The sequence below is a fragment of the Panthera uncia genome, assembly GCF_023721935.1.
Source record: "Panthera uncia isolate 11264 chromosome A1 unlocalized genomic scaffold, Puncia_PCG_1.0 HiC_scaffold_16, whole genome shotgun sequence".
Classification (NCBI taxonomy): domain Eukaryota; kingdom Metazoa; phylum Chordata; class Mammalia; order Carnivora; family Felidae; genus Panthera; species Panthera uncia.
Genome location: NW_026057576.1, coordinates 1,591,095 through 1,613,201, shown reverse-complemented (window position 1 = coordinate 1,613,201; position 22,107 = coordinate 1,591,095). Strand labels below are relative to the sequence as shown.

At 42.9% G+C, this 22,107-nt stretch overlaps 1 protein-coding gene across 2 annotated transcripts in view; it reads right to left on the bottom strand.

Annotated features, from left to right (window-relative positions):
* The window catches only part of IFT88 (intraflagellar transport 88), a 130,683-nt gene that overhangs the window by 5,110 nt on the left and 103,466 nt on the right, over positions 1-22,107 (bottom strand). For both annotated transcript variants that reach the window (XM_049647336.1, XM_049647337.1), the window contains one exon: positions 18,797-18,863. In XM_049647336.1, the coding sequence (XP_049503293.1) occupies positions 18,797-18,863 (67 nt within the window). The remainder of the gene's footprint in view (positions 1-18,796; positions 18,864-22,107) is intronic.

Here is a 22,107-nt window from a genome sequence, read left to right as displayed (position 1 = left end):
TATGTTAAAGAATACAAATTATAAAAAGATGTAATTTGTAACATTGATACACAGTGATGGGGCAATGTAAAGGAGTAAAGTTTTTGTATGTGATTGAAGTTGTTACTAGTTTAAAATAGATTGTTATAACTATAGAATGTTTTAGGTAATTCCCACGGTAACCAAAAAGAAAATGCCTATAGGAGAGGAACAGAGGAAAATGAGAAAGGAATCAAAGTATGCTACTACAGAACAAAACAAAACAAAACCCCCCAAGCCCCACAAAGACACAAAAAGGTAGGCAGCAAGGAAGATAAAGGACAAAATAACTATAAAGCACACAAAAAATTTAACATAATGATAATAGTTAAGTACTTCCCTATATGTAATTATTTTAAATGTGAATGGATTAAACTCCCCAATAAAAAGACACAGAGTGGCTGATGGGTAAAAAAAAAAAATCCAACTATATGCTATTTATAAGAGACAAACTTCACATATAATGACATACACAGGCTGAAAGTGAATAGATAAAAAAAGATATTCCATGTAAATGGGAACTGAAAGAAAACAGGAGTGTCCATACTTATTTCAAAAATAGACTTTAAGTCGAAAATGATCAAAAAGACACAGAAGGACATTATATAATGATCAAAGGGCCAATTCACCAGGAAGTTATAACAATTATATATGCACCTTAACAGCTGAGCAACCAATATATGAAGCAAACAAGGACAGAACTGAAAGAAGAAAAGGCAGTAACACAATAATAGTAAGAGATTTCAATGCCTCACTTTTTTTAATGTTTATTTATTTAGAGAGAGAAAGAGAGCAAAGCAGCAGAGCGGCAGAGAGAGAGAGAGAGAGAGGGAGGCAGAGAATCCCAAGCAGGCTCTGTGCCGTCAGTGTGGAGCCTGACATGGGGCTCGATCTCATGAACCGGGAGATCACGACCTGAGCCGAAATCAAGAGCCAGATGCTTAACCAGCCTAGCCCCCCAGATGCCCTGAATGCCTCACTTTCAGTAACAGCTCAACCAGCTACAGCATCCGACTCCCAAAGCTTTCACTCAGCAGAGATTCAGCTATGTTGTTGTATGTATCCTTCCATTCAATTGCCGAGGAGTTGTACAGATACATCACAGTTTATCAAGTCCCCTGTTGATGACTTACGGGTTGCTTCCAGTTTGGGGCTATTTGAAATAAAGCTGCTATGGATAATTTGTGTACAAGTCTTTGTGTGGGCACATACTTTAGTTTCTCTCGAGTAAATTCCTAGAAGTAGAATGGCTAGATAGTATGGTTCAGTGTATGTCTAACTTTAAAAAAAACTGTCAAACTACTTGCTACAATGGCTGTCCCATTTTACATTCCATCAGCAGTGAGTAACAATTATTCCACATCCTCACCATCACTTGCTATGGACAGTCTTTTTAATTTTAGTCATTCTACTGGGTATCTAGTTTTAATCTGCATTTCCCCAATGATTAATGATTGACCATCTTTTCATGGGCTTATTTTTCATTTGTATACCCTTAGTTAAAATGTTTTGATAACTTAGAGTGTATCTTAAACAGTAAGAATGGTGCATTCTTCCAAGAATGTTGAGGATACATGTTTACCCTTCCTAAATCTCTGTGGATAACAGTAAATCTATAGCAGTACAAAAATCTGTAGCAGTACAGAGAATGAGTGTATGTTTGGGTGTTGTGGAGGTGATGGCGGGGGCATATCAACATTCATGTATTATGGAGATTAACCCCACCCCAGCTTTACTGAGATGTAACCGACATCTAGCATTGTGTAAACTCATGGTATACAATGTGACCGTTTGCTACACGTATATGTTGCAATTTGGTTGCTACCACAGCACCAGTTAACACCTCCATCATGTCACATATTATCTTTTTTTTTTTGCACTGAGAACATTTAAGATCTTAGCAGCTTTTAAGTATATAATACAATGTATTTTTTTAAATTTTTATAAACTTTCAAAATTTTGAGAGAGAGAGGGAGAGAGAGAGAGTGTGCATGAGCAGGGGAGGGGTAGAGAGACGGAGAGAGAGAATTCCAAGCCAGCTCTGGACTGTCAGCACAAAGCCTGATGCGGGGCTTGAACTCACAAACCGCGAGATCATGACCTGAGCCAAAATCAAGAGTTGGACACTTAACCAACTGAGCCACCCAGGCGCCCCTATGATACAGCGCTGTTAACTGTAATCACAACGCTGTACATTAGATCCCCAGAACTTACTTATTTTCTAACTGGAAGTTTGTATCCAACATCTCCCTCGACCCCTGGTAACCACAGTGACCATGATTCTTCTCTCCGTTCCTACAAGATTGGCTCTTTTATTCCACATACAAGTGATATCAAACAGTATTTGTCTTTTTCCGACTTACCTCACTTAGCATAATGCCTTCAGGTTTCATTCATGTTGTTGCAAATGTCAGGATTTCCTTATTTCTCATGGGTGATCAATACTCTATTGTATAGATACTCCCCATCTTCTTTATCTTTTCATCTGCTGACAGACACTTAGTTTCTGCATCTTGGCTACTGTAAATAATGCTGCAGTGAATATGGGAGTGTAGATCTGCCTCTTTTTTTTTTTTAACGTTTACTTATTTTGAGAGAGTGAGCAGGGGAAAGGCAGTGAGAGAGGGAGACAGAATCCCATGCAGGCTCTGCACTGCCAGTGCGGAGCCTGACTAGGAGCTTGAAGTGAGATCGAGACTTGGATGCTTAACCAACTGAGCCACGCAGATGCCCCGATCACTACTTGATTTTATGACCCACTAATATCCTGTTTTCATTTCCTCTGGATACATACCCAGAAGTGAGATTGTTGGGATCATATGATCATTGTATTTTTAATAGATTATTTTATTTTATTTTTTTTTATTATTTTTTCTTTTAAATATATATTTTTTTATTAATTAATTAATTTTTAAAGTTTATTTATTTTGAGAGACAGAGAATGTGGAGGAGGGCAGAGAGAGAGGGAGAGAGAGAAACCCGATGCGGGGCTTGAACTCGCAAACCATGAGATCATGACCTGAGCTGATACCAAGAGTCAGATGCTTAATGGACTGAGCCTCCTAGGTGCCCCTATTTTTAACATATTTTAAATTTTATTTATTTATAGAGAGGGAGAACACAAGAGGGGGAGTGCAAAGAGAGAGAGAGAGAGGGGCGGGGGAGAATCCCAAGGGGGGTCTGCGCTGTCAGCAGAGAGACCGACACAGGGCTCAAACTCACAAACTGTGAGATCATAACCTGAGCCAAGATCAAGAGTTGGATGCTTAACTGACTGAGCCACCAGGTGTCCCTATTTTTAAAATTTTCAAGAGTCTCCACATTATTTTCCATGGTGGCTGCACCAATTTACATTCCCATCAACAGTGCACAAGGGTTCCCTTTTTTTCTACATCCCTGCCAACACTTGTCACCTCTTGTCATTTTGATGACAGTCATTCTAACAGGTGTGAGGTGGTAACTCATTGTGATTCTGGTGATTAGCGACGTTAAACATTTTTTCATGTGTCTGTTAACCATCTGTATGCCTCCTTTGGAAGAATGTCTATTCAGTTGTTCTTCAGCCCATTTAAAAGTCTATGGTTTTTTTGTTACTGAGTTGTAGAAGTTCTTTATAAATTTTAGAATATTAAGCCTTATCAGATATGTGGCCATCCATATACCTTCCTCAGTAAAGTGCCTGTTCAAATATTTTCCTGATCCAAAAAACCCAAAAACCAAAAACCAAATTGGGTCGTTTTCTTACTATTAAGTTGTAAGAGCTTTTTTTATATTCTAGTCCCTTGTCAGATACGTGTTCTGCAAATATTTTCTATTTTGGCTTGCCTTTCACTTTTTTTTTTTTTTTTTAAAGTAAGATCCACACCCAGCATTGAGCCCAATGCAGAGATTGAACTCGCGACTCTGAGATCAAGACCTGAGCTGAGATCAAGAGTCAGACGCTTAACTAACTGCGCCACCCAGGCGTCCTGCCTTTTCACTCGTGTGTCTTTTGAGAAGCAAATGTTAATTTTGATGAAGTTCAATTTATCCATTTAAAAAAATTTTATGGATCATGCTTTTAATGTCGTATCTTAAGAAATCTTTGGCTAATCCAAAGTCACAAAGATTTTCTCCTGTGTTTTCTTCTGCGTGTTTATAGTTTTCAGTTTTATATTTAGGCTATGATCTATTTGAGTTAATTTTTCTATATGGTGTAATTTGTTGATCAACGTTAATTTTTTTACATGTGGATGTCCAATAAATCCAGCCCTGCTTGTTGAAAAGACTATCCTCTTTCCATAAAACTGTTTTTGCATTTTTGTTAAAGGTTAATTGATTATGTATGAGTCTATTTCCAGACACTATATTTTGTTCCACTGCTACATATCTATCAAAAGGAAAACTTTTAATGTCCACATTTCTGGAGTCACATACAACATCTGTTTTACCTGTTTATTTGAATATTTCCCTTCTACTAGTTTGGAAGCTATACATCCCATTTCAATTATTTTTATATTTACTAAACATTTTAGGCATTTTAACACATATATTTAACAAATTTTAAAATTAATCAGTATCCTTACTCTCCTCCCAAACAAAGCCAAGGTCTTTGAATGCTTTATTCTATTACAACTTATATCTCTGCCTTAAATGTTACTGTAGTCCAGGAATTTCGTTTTATCTTGATTTTTAAAAAATCTACAATATAGGGGTGCCTGGGTGGCTCAGTCAGTTAAGTGTCTGACTTCAGCTCGGGTCATGATCTCACAGTTTGTGGGTTAGAGTCACCCAATTATATATGTAGGTTAGATCTTTTCACTACATCCTTCATGTCCTTTAATCTCTCCTATTTTCCATCACTGTGACCCTCTGTCCTGCATTCTGGGTAATTTTTCAGCTCTGTCTTCCAGGTCATGCATTCTCTCTTTATCTGATCTAATGAGCTATTTAGGGCCAACAAACTTTTTCTGTAAAGGGTCAAATAGCAAACGTTTGATGCTTTGCATGCCATATGGTTTCTATTGCAGCATGAAATCAGATTGAGCATGGCTGTGCTCCAGGAAAACTTTACTGCCAAAAACAGGTGGTGGCTCAAGCCAGATTTGATCTGCAGGCTGTAGTTTTCCAACCCTTGGTTTAAGCCATCTAACCTTTTTAATAGAGGAATTTCTAATTTCAATTATATTTTCATTTTTGGAAGTTGTATTTGGTTCTTTCCAATCTGCCTAGTAACTTCTATATTCTTTTATCACTTTACCATACTTAAAACACACAAGAATTCCCCACTATTTTGAATCTGATTTCTGGGATTGTATAGTGAGAATTTGGACAGTGAGGAAATCTGTGTTATTTGAGTTTTAAATTTTAGTTTATTATTACTTTTAAATTTTTTTAATGTTTATTTATTTTTGAGAGAGAAAGACAGAGTGTGAGTGGGGGAGAGGCAGAAAGAGAGGGAGACACAGAATCCACAGCAGGCTCCAGGCTCTGAGCTGTCAGCACAGAGCCCGACGCAGGGCTCGAACTCAGGAACCGTGAGATCACGACCTGAGCCGAAGTCTGATGCTCAGCCAACTGAGCCACACGGGCTCCCCAAATCTTAAATTGTAGATAGCAAGTGTTTAAGTGTTTTAAGAGTTCAGATACCTGAGGATAACAACCACATTTAAAAAAAATTATCTATTTTTTTGAATCTATTTTGAATCTATTCAGTTCAGATAACAAAAGATATCTATATTGTCACTTAAAAAATATATATATATTTTTTAAAAATTTATTTATTTTGAGAGAGAGATGGGGGGTGGGCAAGGAGCGCAGGAATCCCAAGCAGCTCTATGCTGTCAGTGCAGAGCACGACACGGGGCCTGATTTCATGAACTGCAAGATCATGACCTGAGCCGAATGCCAAGAGTCAGATGCTTAACTAACCGAGCCACCCAGGCGCCCCAGGATTTTATTTTTAAGCAATCTCTACACCCAATGTGGGGCTTGAACTCACAACCCTGAGATCAAGAGTCACATGCTCCACCGACTGAGTCAGCCAAGTGCCCCTTAAAACATATTTGTATCTGATAATTAAAATATCTGTAGTCTCTGGGGTGCTGTCAGCACAGAGCCTGCTTGGGATTCTCTCTCTCCCTCTCCAAATAAACAAATTAACATTTAAAAAATATCTTTAGTCTTTGAAAATTGGATTCTACAGTTTCTTTTGTTGAGCATTCATAGTGCTTTATCTTCATGTATCCAGACTTTTTTCAATGTTTATTTTTGAGAGAGAGTGCATGAGTGGGGGAGGTGCAGAGAGATAGGGGGACACAGGATCTGAAGTGGGCTCCACGCTGACAGCAAGTGCCCAATGTGGGACTTGAACTCATGAACCATGAGATCATGACCTGAGCCAAAATCAGACAGTCAACTGACTGAACCACCCATGAGCCCCAAGACTTTCATTGCATTTAATTTTTAAAATTTATTTTTGAGGGGGAGAGGGGCAGCGAGGGAGACAGGATCTGAGCGGGCTCTGTGCCGACAGCACACAGCACGACGCAGTGCTGGAACTCACGAACCATGAGATCGTGACCCGAGCCAAAGTCAGAGGTGCAACTGACTGAGCCACCCAGGTACCCCCCCACCCCCGCCCTTTGTTTTTCATCGTGTGTTCCTGTTCTTTGTAACTTTACCTGAAGGCCTTGTTTGAGGCTTGTCTACAGCATACTCCTTTGGAGTGGGTCCAAGCCTGTGTCTCCTAGGCACCTGGGAGCAGCACCAACAGTTCCACTTTAAGCCCAGCTTTCAGCTTGGGGTTCCGCAGGCCACACACGGGTGATACATACTCTGTCTCCCAAACTCTGTGATTGAGGGCTTAAGGTTAGGGATTTTCCAGGGAGCTTTTCCTGTTTTTTGCATTCCAGGAGTGCCAAGGTGGAAACCGTCCTCTGCGGGGTGGATTCTTTTCTAGTTGACCCACTGCCAGTATTTCTTACTGGGAGTCCTGGCGTTATGAAGGGATTCTTTGATCTGACTCCTGACGTTTTGGGGGCCCCTGGCTGTTCTCTCTTGTTCCCCATGAATGGCTTCTAGACCCAGGATCTAGGCCACTAGGGACTAGCTAGGACAAAGGCCAGCTCTTGCATTTACTCCTTTGGGTTTAAATTTTCTATTCATTGGAATCTCCAAAGAATTTCCCTTAAAAATGTTTTTTTTACTTATTTTAAGAGAGAGGGAGAGAGAATGAGAGGGGCAAGGGGCAGATGGAGAAGGAGGGAGAGAATCCCGAGCAGACTCACCCTGTCAGCACAGAGCCTGACGGGGCACTTGATCTCAGGAACCACGAGATCACGACCTGTGCCAAAATCAAGAGCTGGATGCTTAACCGACTGAGGCATCCAGGCGCCCTAAGAATTTCCCTTTTTCTTGCCAACTCAGCCATGCATTTACAAGGTTTTTTTTCATTTTCTTATTTCCTTCCTCTTCCCCCCCCCTCCCCCCCCCCAATATTCAATTCACCACTTTTAGGAGTGCTATTCCTGGAGGAGTTTCCTTGAATATTCAGTCCATCTTACTGTCAGAAATAGAAGTAATAATTTCAGTAAGCAGGAGCACACATATGAATAACTAAAAAACTTAAGTCTGACCTCTTTATTTTTCATATGAGAAAACACGCTTAAAGAGGTAAAGTCACTTGTTCGAGAGTTCACAGTTAGTGGCAAGGCCATCAGCAAAACCCAGGTTGCCTGACTGCCGGCCTAGTCCTTGCCCATTCTACGAGTATGCCTCTTTGGCAAAGAATCCATGTAAAGTGTGGCACTTCCCATACAGCTGTGAGTTTACACGAGTAAGTACGGCTGTATTCATATGTGCATTCCTGCCATATGCTATTCCAAGCTTAGCAGCTTGGCAGATTCTACAGAATATGGCAGTCTTAATAATGATAAATATCCAGACAAAGTAAACTCAAAATCTCTTTTCATAGCCCTATGTTTCAGACCCTTCTCATATGCCCAGAATAGCCTTGTCTTATAATAATCTTGTCTTATAAAGCAAGCCTGCAATCTTGAGACTTGGGAAAAATCCCATGATACTTCTGCTAGAAGGGAGACTACATCCTGCCTTGACCAATGTTTCTACAAGGCCAACTCATACTAAGAGGTGAACTGTTTGTAACATTTTAGAAAAGTTAAGGTTTTAAAATATAAGAGTTTCTTTTCTGTTCCAGTAGAACAGTGAGTTTTATAACATAGGCTCTATTCATGGAACAAATTAAGTCAAGTTAAGAGGCTGACTACATCAACTTTCACCATACATTCTCTTCAAATAAAAATGAATTCACTTTCCAAGGGAAGACAGCCGTTACTTATTTAGAAAGAATATGGTTAAGAGTATGAAAATTATTTATAATTGTAGATAAAATGAAGGCAGAAGAAAGTAACTACAGAGAGAAGATGAAAAACAATATACGTCGTTTTTGATAATTCTTTAAACAGAATCAGATTATGGCAAAGATTTTACAAAACGGAGTCTGTAGCACACTTGCAGGAGTAATGTGAAAATAAGACAAGCATGTAGATTTCTTTATCTTTCGTGCCACCAACAAGATTTTAAAAATCTGATGGGACTTAATAGTGTTGTACTCAGTGCCTGGCGTTGCCCCACGTGTGGCAGAGGCAAAGGGACGGGGCCACCCCCGCAGGTCCTTTGTCCTCTGAGGTGACTCTTACCTCAAACAGTTACTACACATAATTTCCATGATGCCACACCTTTAGCGCATTTGAAAAACCCAATAAAATATCTGATTTTCTCGTTTTTTTCCTATTGATTTCAGTACGCTTTTAACACTTTTGTATGAATTATAAAAAAGTAAAGAGAAACCACACTGTATAATTACTGTTGTTCACTACACTCTAGTTGCAAATAAGATTCTTTTTCAAAAGTTGTATCATCTCCAGAAACTGTTATATTAAATATTAAATGTTCAAAGGCTTCGGGACTTCTGATGGCAACATAACTCCCTTAAAGCTTGGGCAAGGAAGCACGATGTCAGATGTCCCCACAGTGGAGACAATTGCCAGTAACAATTGCCACAGAGTGATACAACTGTAGAGAGCAGAATTAAACCTGGAATTATTTCCAGTTGAACATTTAGCTCATTCTCGTGTTTTCTGTCACCGATAATGTGATCAATATATGTGTGTATGTAGCTCTTTGTCTGAATCTAGGATATGGACATTTTAAAGGTCTTTAATGAAGATTACTAAACATTCCCAACAAGGCATAGCACTTAGAGCTCCCACCAGAAGTACTTAACTTATAAAAGAATACCCATCTCATCTCATCCTCGGTATCCTAAAGAATTATCCTTTTAAAAAAATCATTGATAATTTTATAGCTTAATTTACATTTCTTTAATTCTTGGCAATGCTACATGATGCTTCATATTTACCACCGTACAGGAGACAACAGCTGTCCACCTTCCTGCATCCCATATGCTCTTTAAATCATTGGAATCTGATTTTGGCCTCCAGCAGCATACTGAGACCACACGCCTCAGGGTTACCCACACTATCTTAATTGGAAACTCTTATGGCCTTTTTAGTTTTCCAGGTCCAATTAACCAATACATTTCCGATAATTCTCCAACATCCAACTCCCTCCCTTAAGCTGGGGAGACTATCAACTGTCCCCTATCAGTTTCTTGTTTTTTTGAAAGTGCTACCCCTTTCCCTCTGAACATGTTACAAACACAGTGTCCCTTACTCTTTTCTATTAAAAAAAAAAAATGTTTTTAAATGTTTATTTATTCTTGAGAGAGAGAGAGAGAGAGAGAGAGCATGAGGGGGGGAGAGGCAGAGAGAGGAGACACAGAATCTGAAGCAGGCTCCAGGCTCTGAGGCATCAGCACAGAGCCCGACGCGGGGCTCAAACTCCCGAACCGTGAGATCATGATCTGAGCCAAAGTTGGGACACTTAGCCGACTGTGCAACCCAGGTGCCCCCCCTTACTCTTTTCAATCTCTTCTTCTTCTTCTTTTTTTTAAAATATAATTTATTGTCAAATTGACTAACATACAGTGTGTAAAGTGTGTTCTTGGTTTTTGGGGTAGATTCCCACGGTTCATCGCTTACATACTACACCCAGTGCTCATCCCAACAAGTGTCCTCCTCAATGCCTCTCCCCCACCCTCCCATCAACACTCAGATTGTTCTCTGTTTTTCACTCTTCTTAAATTATTCTCTTGGAGCTCCTGGGTGACTCAGTTGGTTAAGCGTCTGACTTCAGCTCAGGTCATGATCTCGTGGTTCATGAGTTTGAGCCCCGCATTGGGCTCTGTGCTGACAGCTTGGAGCCTGGAACCTGCTTTGGATTCTGTGTCTCCTCTCTCTGTCCCTCCCCCGCTCATGCTCTGTCACACACTCTCTCTCTCAAGAATAAATAAACAAAAAAAAATTTTAAATGATTCTCTTTTGGTGAGCTGTAAACTATCCATTTTACTGGATTTCACTATCCATTAGACATTAAATTTTTTTTTTTTTTTTTGGTCTCTCTCTCTCCTCCCTCTCCAAGATAATACTCACTTTAGCACCTACAAAGATGCAATCACTATGGAAGATCTTCTCTTATTCCTTAAGCATAAAGAAAGTTTTGTTTATATCTAGAAGTATGGAAGAACATCAGACAGCACTTTTGAGACCTTCAGCATGAATCTATTGTCCAATTTACTTCTAGGTATTTTGTAGTCAGACTTGCAAGCGATCTATACTCTTGTTACAAAAAAGCTGATATTCCTTTGCCTCTGCCCCTTTTGAAAGTTAAGGGGCAGCGTAGCATAGCTATGGATCCAAAGTACCTTCCCAAGCCCTACCATCTAAAAGAGAATGGCATCGTCAGCTGAAATGCTTTAATCCCGCATAATTTTACAAGACCCATTGCTTGGACCTAATTTTACTGTGAAAACTTTCCCTCATTTTCATATTGTTACAGCTGTGATTCTCAGTTTAACTTCACCCCTTACCTTCTACTCCTAGTAAGCTAATTGTATTATTATCCAACAGAACAGCTAACAGGGATGTATCAACATTGGAAAAGGTGATTGTGGTAGCTACTGTAATAGGTAACACTCAGTTGAAAGAGGCTGTGGAGGGAATCAGTGAAGACGTAAGCAAAGTAGAGAAATGGTTTATTACATTTTTAAAATTCTATTTTGTATATCTGAAATGCTTAGTACCTGGTATATGAAAAACATATGGAAGAAAGACAAGCTGAAAGGGAATTGGTATTTATTGAATACCTGCTATGGTCAGGAACTTGATACATGCTTATTTGTTGATAGAAATACAAGAAAGAAAAAAAAAGCAACGGACGGAATATGTGTGTGTGTGTGTGTGTGTACATATAAAATGTGTATATATATTTTACAGATATGTGTAATATACATTTGTTTTATATATTTTATCAGATTTGAATACATATATTACATATATCAGTAAAATGTTTAGATTGGATTTCCTGCGCTTTTTGTAATTTGCCTCTGATGGAAATCCCAAAAGAAGAGTTTCATGATTTTTTTTTTAATGAATGTTTTGGTTAAAGCATTATTGGAATATTCAGTTTTCCAAACTGGTAACTTCAAAAACCAACACTCACTTGTATATACAATTTCTAGTATTTTTGTTAAAAAAAAAAACAAAAAACACCTTTCTATAAACTCTATGGTAAGACAGAAGTACACTTGACATTTATCTTCACGCATGGATAAGTGTGATCTTGTGGTGGTAGGAAAAACACTGAAAGTAACAAACTCCAAGATCACATGTTGAGTAGAGATGAGGAGTGGCCCCTCACTATACACAGATGTGGACAACAGAACTGAACTTCAGATACTGCCCACAGTCTCCCTGGTCAAACAGGAATCGCCCTTATCAAGTGCCTTCTGTGTCAGGCACTGTCTTAAGTGCTTTCTTCCTTCCTTTCTTTTTTTTTTTTTTTTAAGTTTATTTATTTATTTTGAGAGAGACAGAAACATCGCGAGTCTGGGAGGAGCAGAAAGAGAGGAAGACAGAATGCCAAGCAGGCTCTGCACCGTCAGCATGGAACCCGATGTGGGCCTCCAACCCTTGAAACTGTGAGATCATGACCTGAGCCGAAACCAAGAGTCAGATGCTCAACCGACTGAGCCACCCAGCTGTCCCTGTCTTAAGTGCTTTCTATGTATTAATGCATCTCTCCCTCTCAGTAACCCTATTAGGTAGGTCCTATTTTCGGTCCCATTTTACTGACGAGGAAACTGTGACAAAAAGATTAAGTAATGTGCTCAAGATAATGTAAGATGCAGTGACTTGGAAAAAAGGGTCCACAGACACTGAGGAATTAATTACAATGACCTCAAATGCAGGACAATAAGCTAAGGGCCAGAGCAAAGTAGTATGTTATGTTGAAGACACAAAGCCTCATACGCTCTGTTAATATGTGCGCCACATATTTGGAGGTGGCTGGGACAGCTAAGACAGCTTTAAGAGGAAACGTCAGTGATACAGAACCTTATTGCACAAGCTGTATGCTTGGATTAGATAGCTAAAACCAGTACTTTGATCAAGAAGACAACCCCCAGGTCTCCACCTGTCACCCCCAGGAATATTCATGGAGAGTCTGGTCTGGAGCAAGAAAACAAGAATTAGCACAACTACAGTGTGGGTGCCAAACCTGGCCCATCCCTGTTCTTGAACATCTAGTGAGCTAAGAGTAGTTTGTACGTTTTTAAATGGCTGGGAAAAATATTTTGTGACCCACGAAATTTATATGACATTCACATTTCAGCGTCCAAAGCTGAAGCTTCAGAGAGGCCAGCCGCACTCGGTCACTTCCGTGTCGTCTCTGCGTGCCTGCCTTTGCAACACAGCAAGTGTAAGGTACAGCCCTGGAGCCCCAGCTCTCTACCACCAGGCTCTCCACAGAAAGAGTGTGCCGACCCCCTGGCTCAGAGAATCCCTGCACCAGAAAGCAGGCGGTCCATTAGCAGGGGACACCAGCAAGGCAGACTGACACAAGGAGACCTCTTCACAATCTGTGACCCAGGGAATGCTTCGGCGCTGTAGTGAGTGCTATCGACCCTCTGGCAACAGTCACTGCTACCGAAGAAGCTCGCTTTGTGTTACAGATCAGCTTCCAAATGCTTACATTCCGGGGAATCCGGCAAAATTGCTCCTTGGCTTTCTGGGGTAAGTTGGGGGTAACCGGACCAGACAGGAGTGACTGTCTTGAGAAATAAGAGCCCTCAGTGCCTCTGGCTTCTCTGGGCTTTTTTGCCCCGGGCATACTCGCTGTCTTTCTTCCTAGACATCAGCTACATTTTGCTGATTGGATTCTTTGAACTTAGGTGTATTCACATGTGCCTCTCCTGCCTCACCTCCTTAGGCCGTAATCTTTCGTTCATCCAGAGGCGGTGGGCACTAAGCATGAGCTCTTCCCTCTGCCTGTGACACCACTGAGGCTCGCAAAACTGTCAGAAGGTCTTCTGGTCAAAAACGTACTCGTCTTTGGACTATAACCTTAAAACTTCAGTTTTTAAAACTAGAACATGGTCACAGTGTACTTTACAAAAGATAGGTTCCTCAAAAAGTTGACCTTAAAGGAAATTTCTGTCCACTGAGTCATATTATCCTACTCGTTTTCATTATAAAATTATTTTTTGTGTAAAATTAAGAGATACATTTTCACAGGAAAAGTTCACACCCAAGACATGATAAAAATTAAATGAAAAAATGCAGCAAACTATTATCACACAGAGTAAATAAAAATGATTTTAAAATGAAACCTTAATGACAAACACAGTACTCAAGTCACAAGATGCAACCATCATGCTGAAATGGACGATGCCTTACAAGAAGGCACTCTTGTTTCCCGAGGACAGATACACGTGGGAAGCAGATGCGTTCTGCGGATTTCCTGGCCTTTTAATGCAAGCCAGCTCACTAGGCAGGCATAGGATTCCTCCTCTCATCTGGCTTATCCAGCAGAGCATACAGAGGCTGACCTTGGAGACTTGGAACGGGTCGAATACAGCTCTCTTTGTGTGAGTTGACTGTCAGCGTGCCTTTTTTTCTGAATTGTTTGATGTTTTGGCACTGAACAGCTAAAACCTTAACCCAAAATGTGGCACTTAAAAGAGTAATGCATTTCTACTTCAACCAGTTAAAACAAGTTCATTTCATCTTAAGTTAATTCTACAAAAACAAACTAAAGTACTGAAAATCCTGGAATGGATATTCAATATTCTAAACCAGACACTATTGCTTTTCGATGCAGTTCGTAACCAAGTAATAATAATAATAGCTCCTCAGCACTGAGTATTTGCACTGAGCCCCTTCCGTGGGCGTGCACGTAATTTTAAGTTAGTTTCAAGCTCAAACCACCTCCCAGGGTAGTACGCTCGGGAGTGACAGAGCGAGGGCATGAAGCCAGAGGCTGGATGACTGCCACTACGAAGAAGTTACATTTGGTGGTAATGACAGCAGCGACCTTTCCGCATGCACCACGTCACATTTACTCTTGTAATATCTCCTTTAAGATCAGCATCAGCGGGGACCTTGTCAGAAATGCAAATTCCTGGGCACGGCCCAGACTGGTTCAGAAATGCTGGGCTAGGAGCTCGGCAGGCTGTTTTCACAAGCCTTCCAGGTGACTCTGACACGTGCTCAAATTGGAGAGCCACCAAAGAGGATGGGCGCCGAGGCTCATTAAGCAAAATAACAGCAAAAACAAGGCTGCCGTGGGACCAGCCTGATCCACAAGAAAGGAACATTTTCTTCTTTTTTGGAAATTTTGTATGGGTGAGAGAGGAGACAGTGAGCACGCACTCACGTGTGAGCGAGTGGGGGAGGGGCAGAGAGAGAATCTCAAGCAGGCTCCACGCTCGGCGCCTGACTCGGGGCTCGATCCCAAGACCCTGGGATCATGACCCGAGCCGAAATCAAGAGTCGGATGCTCAACTGGCTGAGTCACCCAGGCGCCCTTAAAAAAGGACAATTTTCAAGGACTCCTGCTAATCCTTTCAGAAATCGCTATTTCACATATTGCGATATGTAAATTCCTTATGGTCCTCTTTCCCGGGCAATACTTGAAAAAGTCTAGTTGTAGGCACGGCATTTACTTTAGCAGCTTAAGGCTGGCCTCTTTTGCATGCATTTGGGAAATCATTCCTTTCCACTAACTGACCCGTGGGCCTAACCCGGACGGAAGTGCCAAATATTTCCACATAAAGACAGAAATGTGCATCTTGAGGTCTCACACGTAGAGGTGGAAGATGGTTAAGACGGGGGCCTGTCACCTGTGGGGTTACAATAACTAGGCAAGCGGCCATATGCACACGGTGAGTGGCGGGGAGACCGCCGGAGAGGGTGAGGGTGCATTCGCAGCGTGCTTGCTGGATGCTCTGAAAGGGCCCGTGAGGGGAGGGGAAAGAGGAAGTGAGAGGCATCCACAGCAGGGTTTGTTCAGACTTCAAGGCCAGGACAGCCTGCACCGTGGCCTGTGCCACGAGCTGGAGAAAAAAGGCAGAAGACGCGATTCTCGGAAAAGTGTTGCGGTGGAACCAGCAAGGTCACTGAAAGAGGCATCGAATTCGGGCTGCAGGAGCGAATGAAGAAGTCTGGGATGCCATGTAACTCAAGGGACCAGGAAATAAGGAACAAAACGTCAAATGGTGGGGGAAGAAAGCAAGCAAGCAAGGACCCTGAAAAGGAAGTATTTAATACTTTAAACTTGTGCCAAGAGAGCCAGGCAACATGACACCCAGCTTGTAAAAATGTGTCAATAACCCAGTTTCTACTCCAAAATTCCCTCCTGTGAGGATAAGGCGTATTTGTGCACTAGGACTGACTATTTGTGTTGGACTGAAATGGAATAGATGAGAGAAAGGAAAAATTATTGAACAAGAAAACAGCAGGGGGTGAGGGCCAGGGCCAGGGCCAGGGCCAGGGGGCGAATTTGGAACGGCAAGGCCTCTCCGTCTCTGCGCTCGGTTGTCAGATCCCGGGCGGCCTCAGCTGTCTGCCTCTGCTACCCTGACCCTGACTGCGGTGGAGGCGCCAGGCCCAGCTGAGGCGCTGCATGTGTTCTGAGACACGGTGTGGTTTAAGGAGTCTCACTGGGGAGAGGTCACCTCGGGAGGCTGAGCAAAACTCTTGGTGTCGGGGGGTCTGGCCCCTCAGTGGCCTCTGAGGCACACCCTGATCCTTCTGATGTTTGTGAGAGGCAGACGACGGTCTGGGCAGAGTTTCTTGGGGTGGAACTGGGGACGCTGTCCTCTGGGCTCTGCTTCAGCACCAACCAGGCACGCCCTGGCATCCTGTTAGGAGGTCCTGATGTTTCTGAAGCAGACTTCAAGCTGAAGACATCCGGGTAACTCAGGCTCAGGTCTAGAGGCTAACACTGGCGACATTCTGCAAGCTTGTGAATTACCAGAGAAGGCTCTGAGAACTTAATACAAGACTGCTGGGAGTCGTTCTGGGAGGGACTGGCTGGTGACTCTGAACTTCAGATTTTGATTTTTTTATAATTACTTTGTTTGAATCTCACACTAAAAAAAGTTGATTTTTTTTTTGAGAGAGGATGTGCATGTGTGGGGGCGGGAGGGGCAGACAGGGAGAGCGAGAACCCTAAGCAGGCCCCAAGCCCCCAGCGAGGGGCTTGATCTCACAAACCGTAAGCTCATGACCTGAGCCCAGATCAAGAGTCGGAGGCTTAAGTGACTGAGCCACCCAGGCGCCTCTGAGTTTAAGATTTTTAGAGGGAAGTGTAAAAAACTTAGAAGATGGTGAATCCATCTTTAATAAACTTTAATAAAGAACTTCGATCAACACTTAGCACTCCGCTAGGGTTACCAAGACAGTGACTCCTGAAGGGACACTCAATTTCAAGAAAAGCTCCTATCACAGGCCGCCTGCTTCCTAAGAGCAAGGATGAAGCAGCAGCGGCGAGACGTCTGCTGAACCTTCCACGTTCCTCTCAGCTGATGCCCACAGGCTTGTGTGCCGACCCTTCGCCACTAGGGACATTGCTGGTACATGCAAGTCCACGATCCCTCTCCACAACTCCCAGTTCCAAAGAGCTCGGAAAGCCAAGTTTTCAGGTGGCAACATGTAAACTTCATGGGCATAAACCCCGACTTGACCTGAAGCTATTTTTAGCCATTTTTTAACCTTAGTGTAATTACCCATGTGTTTTCCCGAATCAGTAACAGTTCTGATTGTGAGGTGCACCCCACGGGTATTATATATGGGTAAAGCACCACAGAAGGTTTCTAAACTCCAAAAGATGCTGAATTCCACAACACGCTTGGCCCCACAGACTTTGGATAAGAGGCTGCAGGCCTGCATGGCCGTCGCCCGCTTATGAGAACTGCTGGGACAGATCTTTCAGACCCAGGACTCAGTTAAATCCAACCCCAGAGAGTTGAGTGAACACACTGAAGCAGGGGTGGGGCAGGGGTAACAGAGCGGAGGCCACATCTGAGGGTTAGGGGACAGTATGGGAAGGTCAACGCCCATCACGACCACGGGGGGCTGACGAGGTAGGAAATGGCTACTCCTCGAAGCGGCAAACTGCCCTTGGCGTGCAAGGGACACAGACGGCAGGCGGCAGCTGCTACTTTCTGAGGCCGTGGGTAACTACTCCTGGGACCTGAGGGTAAACAGGCGAGGACTGTGAGGTTCAGCTGGAAAAGCCGGACTGATCCTCAGAGAATCAAACTCTCTTGCCAGAACGAGATGCCCCTGATGATCGTAACTGCTTAAACCCATCTGGCCAAGCAGAGCTCAGATCTCAGGAAAGAATCTTTGTCCCAGCTGCAGTTTGTATCCCCAGGAAAGTCAGTAGCATTCTCAGCAGCGCCTGAGACCTGTGTGTCCTTCCAACTAGATTTTAATTTCCCTGAGCACAGGGACCGTGTTTTACTCATCCCTATGTCTCTGGCACTTAGCACAGTATTTATCTGGCACCTGGTATGCATCTAATAAACGTTTGCGAATGAATGAAAGGGGCAGGGGCACGGACCCGGGTCACGTCTGCAGGACAGTGCTACATACAGATATGAGAGAATGTACATGTATTTACACATCCCAATTTAGCCTTTATTTTTCCAATCCGTTTCTTTAAAACCACCAAATTTCTACTAAGTTTAACTTATACTATTCCTCTGACGTGGACAGAGAAGGCAGATTTTGATGATGAGGAAAACGGGAAGGAAAACTTAACAACCTTGTTACTAAGTAATGCTGTGACAAGTGGTCGAAGTCAAGGAACTGAGCGATGCAAAGAAATTTAGAAATCACTTAAAGCCTACGGCATTTATGTGGCTGGTCCAAAGGGAGACGGCTGTCGTGATCAAGACAGGAACTAGAATCATGTCTCCTAATGCCCAGACTGGCACGATTTCTACACTAAAGTATACTCAGCACTGCCAGCATTCTAGAAGGCCATCTTACTTCTCATTGCACTGCCCTAAAAGGTAAATTAACAAAATGTAACACAGTAAAACCTCATTAGCATGGACATCTATGGTAATCTATTCAGCATGACCTTATTTATTAACCACTTAGCAGAAACAGATATGCTTACTGAAGAAGTAAAATCCACTAACATTCACCATCACTCACATAACAGAACGCTTACAAAATTAGTTGGAGGGAGTGAGGTTTTACTGCGTACAGAACAAAAGGCATTCTTTCTGATTATTCAAGATGTTGAGGCCCGTGTGCTAGACGTCTGTCAAATCCAGTGCGCCAAGGAAACAGGAAGTACTCACCACTGCCGGCACTGCCCTCTCTTCTGCTGCGGGAGCCTCCACTGCCATCTCTGCCGGACCTTACGCGCTAGAACAAGAAGATGAGTTTAAAAGAATAAATGATATTCCCTTGAAGGTGAATACAAGTAAATGCTGATTTTTTTTTAAAAGCTTATTTATTTATCTTTGAGACAGAAAGAGAGAGAGAGAGAGAGGGAGGGAGCAAGGGAGGGGCAGAGAGAGAGGAAGGCAGAATCCCAAGCAGGCTCCACACCGTCAGCGTGGAGCCCTACGCAGGGCTCGAACTCAAGGAACCGTGAGATCGTGACCTGAGCCAAAATCAAGAGTCGGGTGCCTAACCGACTGAGCCACACAGGTGCTCCTAAATGTTGATTTTTTTAATTAACATTACTGTGTAGCGCTTAAGGCTTACTGCTCCTACTCTCCTAAGAGCTGGGTGCACATTGCTCCTTACCTTGATTCTATGAGAGAAAAGACAAAGTTGTTCTGTAAACAAAGGGTTCCCAGCCTGCCCTCCACCAGGGTCCTCAGGCCTTAGTAAATACCCAGGGGGCACTTCCACTCAGGTGCAGCGTAACCACTGCTTATAAAGCAAATATGCTCGTGAGGTGAAAGTTGAGGTCTTAGACCCGGGGGGGGGGGGGGGGGGGGAGGAGGGAACCCACCGAAGGGCTATATCCTGTGTTAGTTTTACTCTGTAATGGCTGGACTTGAACTATTTTGGGAGGAAAAAAGGTAAACTTTGAAATTCAACCTCTATAATAAAAGAACTATTAAAATCTCACAAAATACTTAAGATCTGCTTAATAGCCCACTTTCTTAGGTACAAGCTTACCCTTAAAACATAAGAAATATCTTCAAGCTGTGACATTCTTAGGTTTTTTGAAGCAATTTACGGTTACTCTGTGTTTTGCTTAGGAGTTATACTTTTTGTATTGACACTGAATCTGTCTCAAGTCATACTGCCAGATTCTCATATGCCTAATGCTGTGTTTAGAGAGACAGGGTAGTTAGTGAAGAGAGTCACACAGCTTTTGATAATTATTTACTCCACAACTAAATTAAAATTTTAAACATAGATTGGTACCTTATTTAGATCTTCAATAATATAAGCAAAATTTCATATCTGATTCAAAAGACAAATTATTTATTCCCCAGTGAATTCTGAATGATCAGATCACAGATTAGAGGTTACTGACATTGTGATCGGCTAGGAAGAAAAAAAATTTCAGTAACTCAAGACTCATTTCTCTAAAATGAAACACTCAGTACTTTCAAATGTATGTAAATATGCCCAAATTTTTTCTGTTAAAAAGAAACCTCCCTTGAAACCCCATTTCTCCCCTTTGCCCCTTCTCTTGAAAATCTAAAGATGATATAACAAAATAGAAATTTTAATGTCTGTAATCAGATTTTATTTCAAAACTTGTTTTTCATCTTTCTGAAGATTATTTCTAGCGTATCCAAAAGACCTACACAATACTAAAATGAACTCATAGACACAAATGCCTGTGTGACCTGAAGGTTTTTCAAATCAAATGTGAGAAAAGATCTTGCAGTTGCTTTAGTGACCATACGTTTAGAACAGGACAATTTAGGAAAGTGAGCACTTTCCACGATCACCACATTCTTCGCCCCATTCCACCTGTTCCTTGCTCCCATCTAGAACTCCCCAATCTTGTGGCTCTCGTCCATCTTTTCCTAATTAATCCCCTGAATACTCACCTTATTTCTAGCCTAGAAACACCCCAGCACTTTTTTTTTTCATTTTTTTTTTTAACGTTTATTTATTTTTGAGACAGAGAGAGACAGAGCATGAACAGGGGAGGGGCAGAGAGAGAAGGAGACACAGAATCTGAAACAGGCTCCAGGCTCTGAGCGGTCAGCACAGAGCCCGACGCGGGGCTCGAACCCACGGACCGTGAGATCATGACCTGAGCCGAAGTCGGACGCCCAACCGACCGAGCCACCCAGGCGCCCCTGAAACACCCCAGCACTTTAAGTACGTCCACGTCAGGACCTCCAGACACTTTGCTTGCCCACCCGTCTTTCTGCTCCACTCACCAAGAGAAACCGAAAACCTGGCTTGATTCAACGACTTCTCTTCTTTCTCTCCTACTCCCAGGACACCGTGCTCTGCTGGACACATTAAGATCTGCTTAATAGCCCACTTTCTTAGGTGGGCTAAGCACGCGGTTAGGTGGGTTAAGCACGTGACGGTGCCAGAGGCCCACTGCTGGCTCAACCTCTGCCCGCAGGGCCCATGGAGCAAGCACGTGTTCAATACATCACATTCTGTCCTTTGCATCTTTGGAAACTGACTGCCCCTCGTACTTTGTGAGTAAGAGCCAGCTTGCATCCCTTGGAGGGGCCAGCCTCCATCTGGTACCTCCTCTGCCTGCCAGGCCTTTCCTCACCTCCTTTCCAGCAACGACTCACCCCTCAGGGTCCAGCTCCACTCTCATCTTAGGGCGACTCCCCTGTGACCCAGGTAGCTGCTCACTCAGTGTGCTTACCAGCACCCACGCCCTCCTCACACTCAGGGTCCCGCCTGCTGGTCCTTCTCCTTCACCACTCTCCCGTGGGTAGAGAATGTGGTTTTTAGGTTTTTTGTAAATGTTTATTTATCTTTCAGAGAGAGAGAGCACAGAGAGGAGGAGACACAGAATCTGAAGCAGGCTCCAGGTCTGAGCCATCAGCACAGAGCCCAGTGCGGGTCCCCAACTCATGAGCTATGAGATCATGACCCGAGCTGAAGTCGGACGCCCAACCGACCGAGCCACCCAGGCGTCCCGAGAACGTGGGTTTTTATTCTCTTCCAACTGGACACCTATTTGCTGCTGAAAATCAACGACCTCCACCACCCTGAATCTTGCATACTCTCTCTCTTCTCTAATCTTTTGCATTTCGGCTGATGTTTTGCTCTTCCTTTTTGTATTTCGATTGCTCAGTCTTCAATTCCTGCTCTTCCCATTTGTTCTTTTCCAGACATAGAGTTGTTTGGCAGAATGCCTGGAAGCTGATTTTTTTGTGTGTTCAGTGAAGAAGAAACATAAAACATCTTTAAAACACAGCAATTCTATGAGGCCCCCAGCTCCTGGGGCCAGTTCACACTGCGCCAGGCCCACAGCAGCCAGACACGCACAGTAGGCCCTTCCTGCCAGTTCACACTGCGCCAGGCCCACAGCAGCCAGACACGCACAGTAGGCCCTTCCTGCCTGTTCACACTGCGCCAGGCCCACAGCAGCCAGACACGCACAGTAGGCCCTTCTTGCCTGTTCACACTGCTCCAGGCCCACAGCAGCCAGACA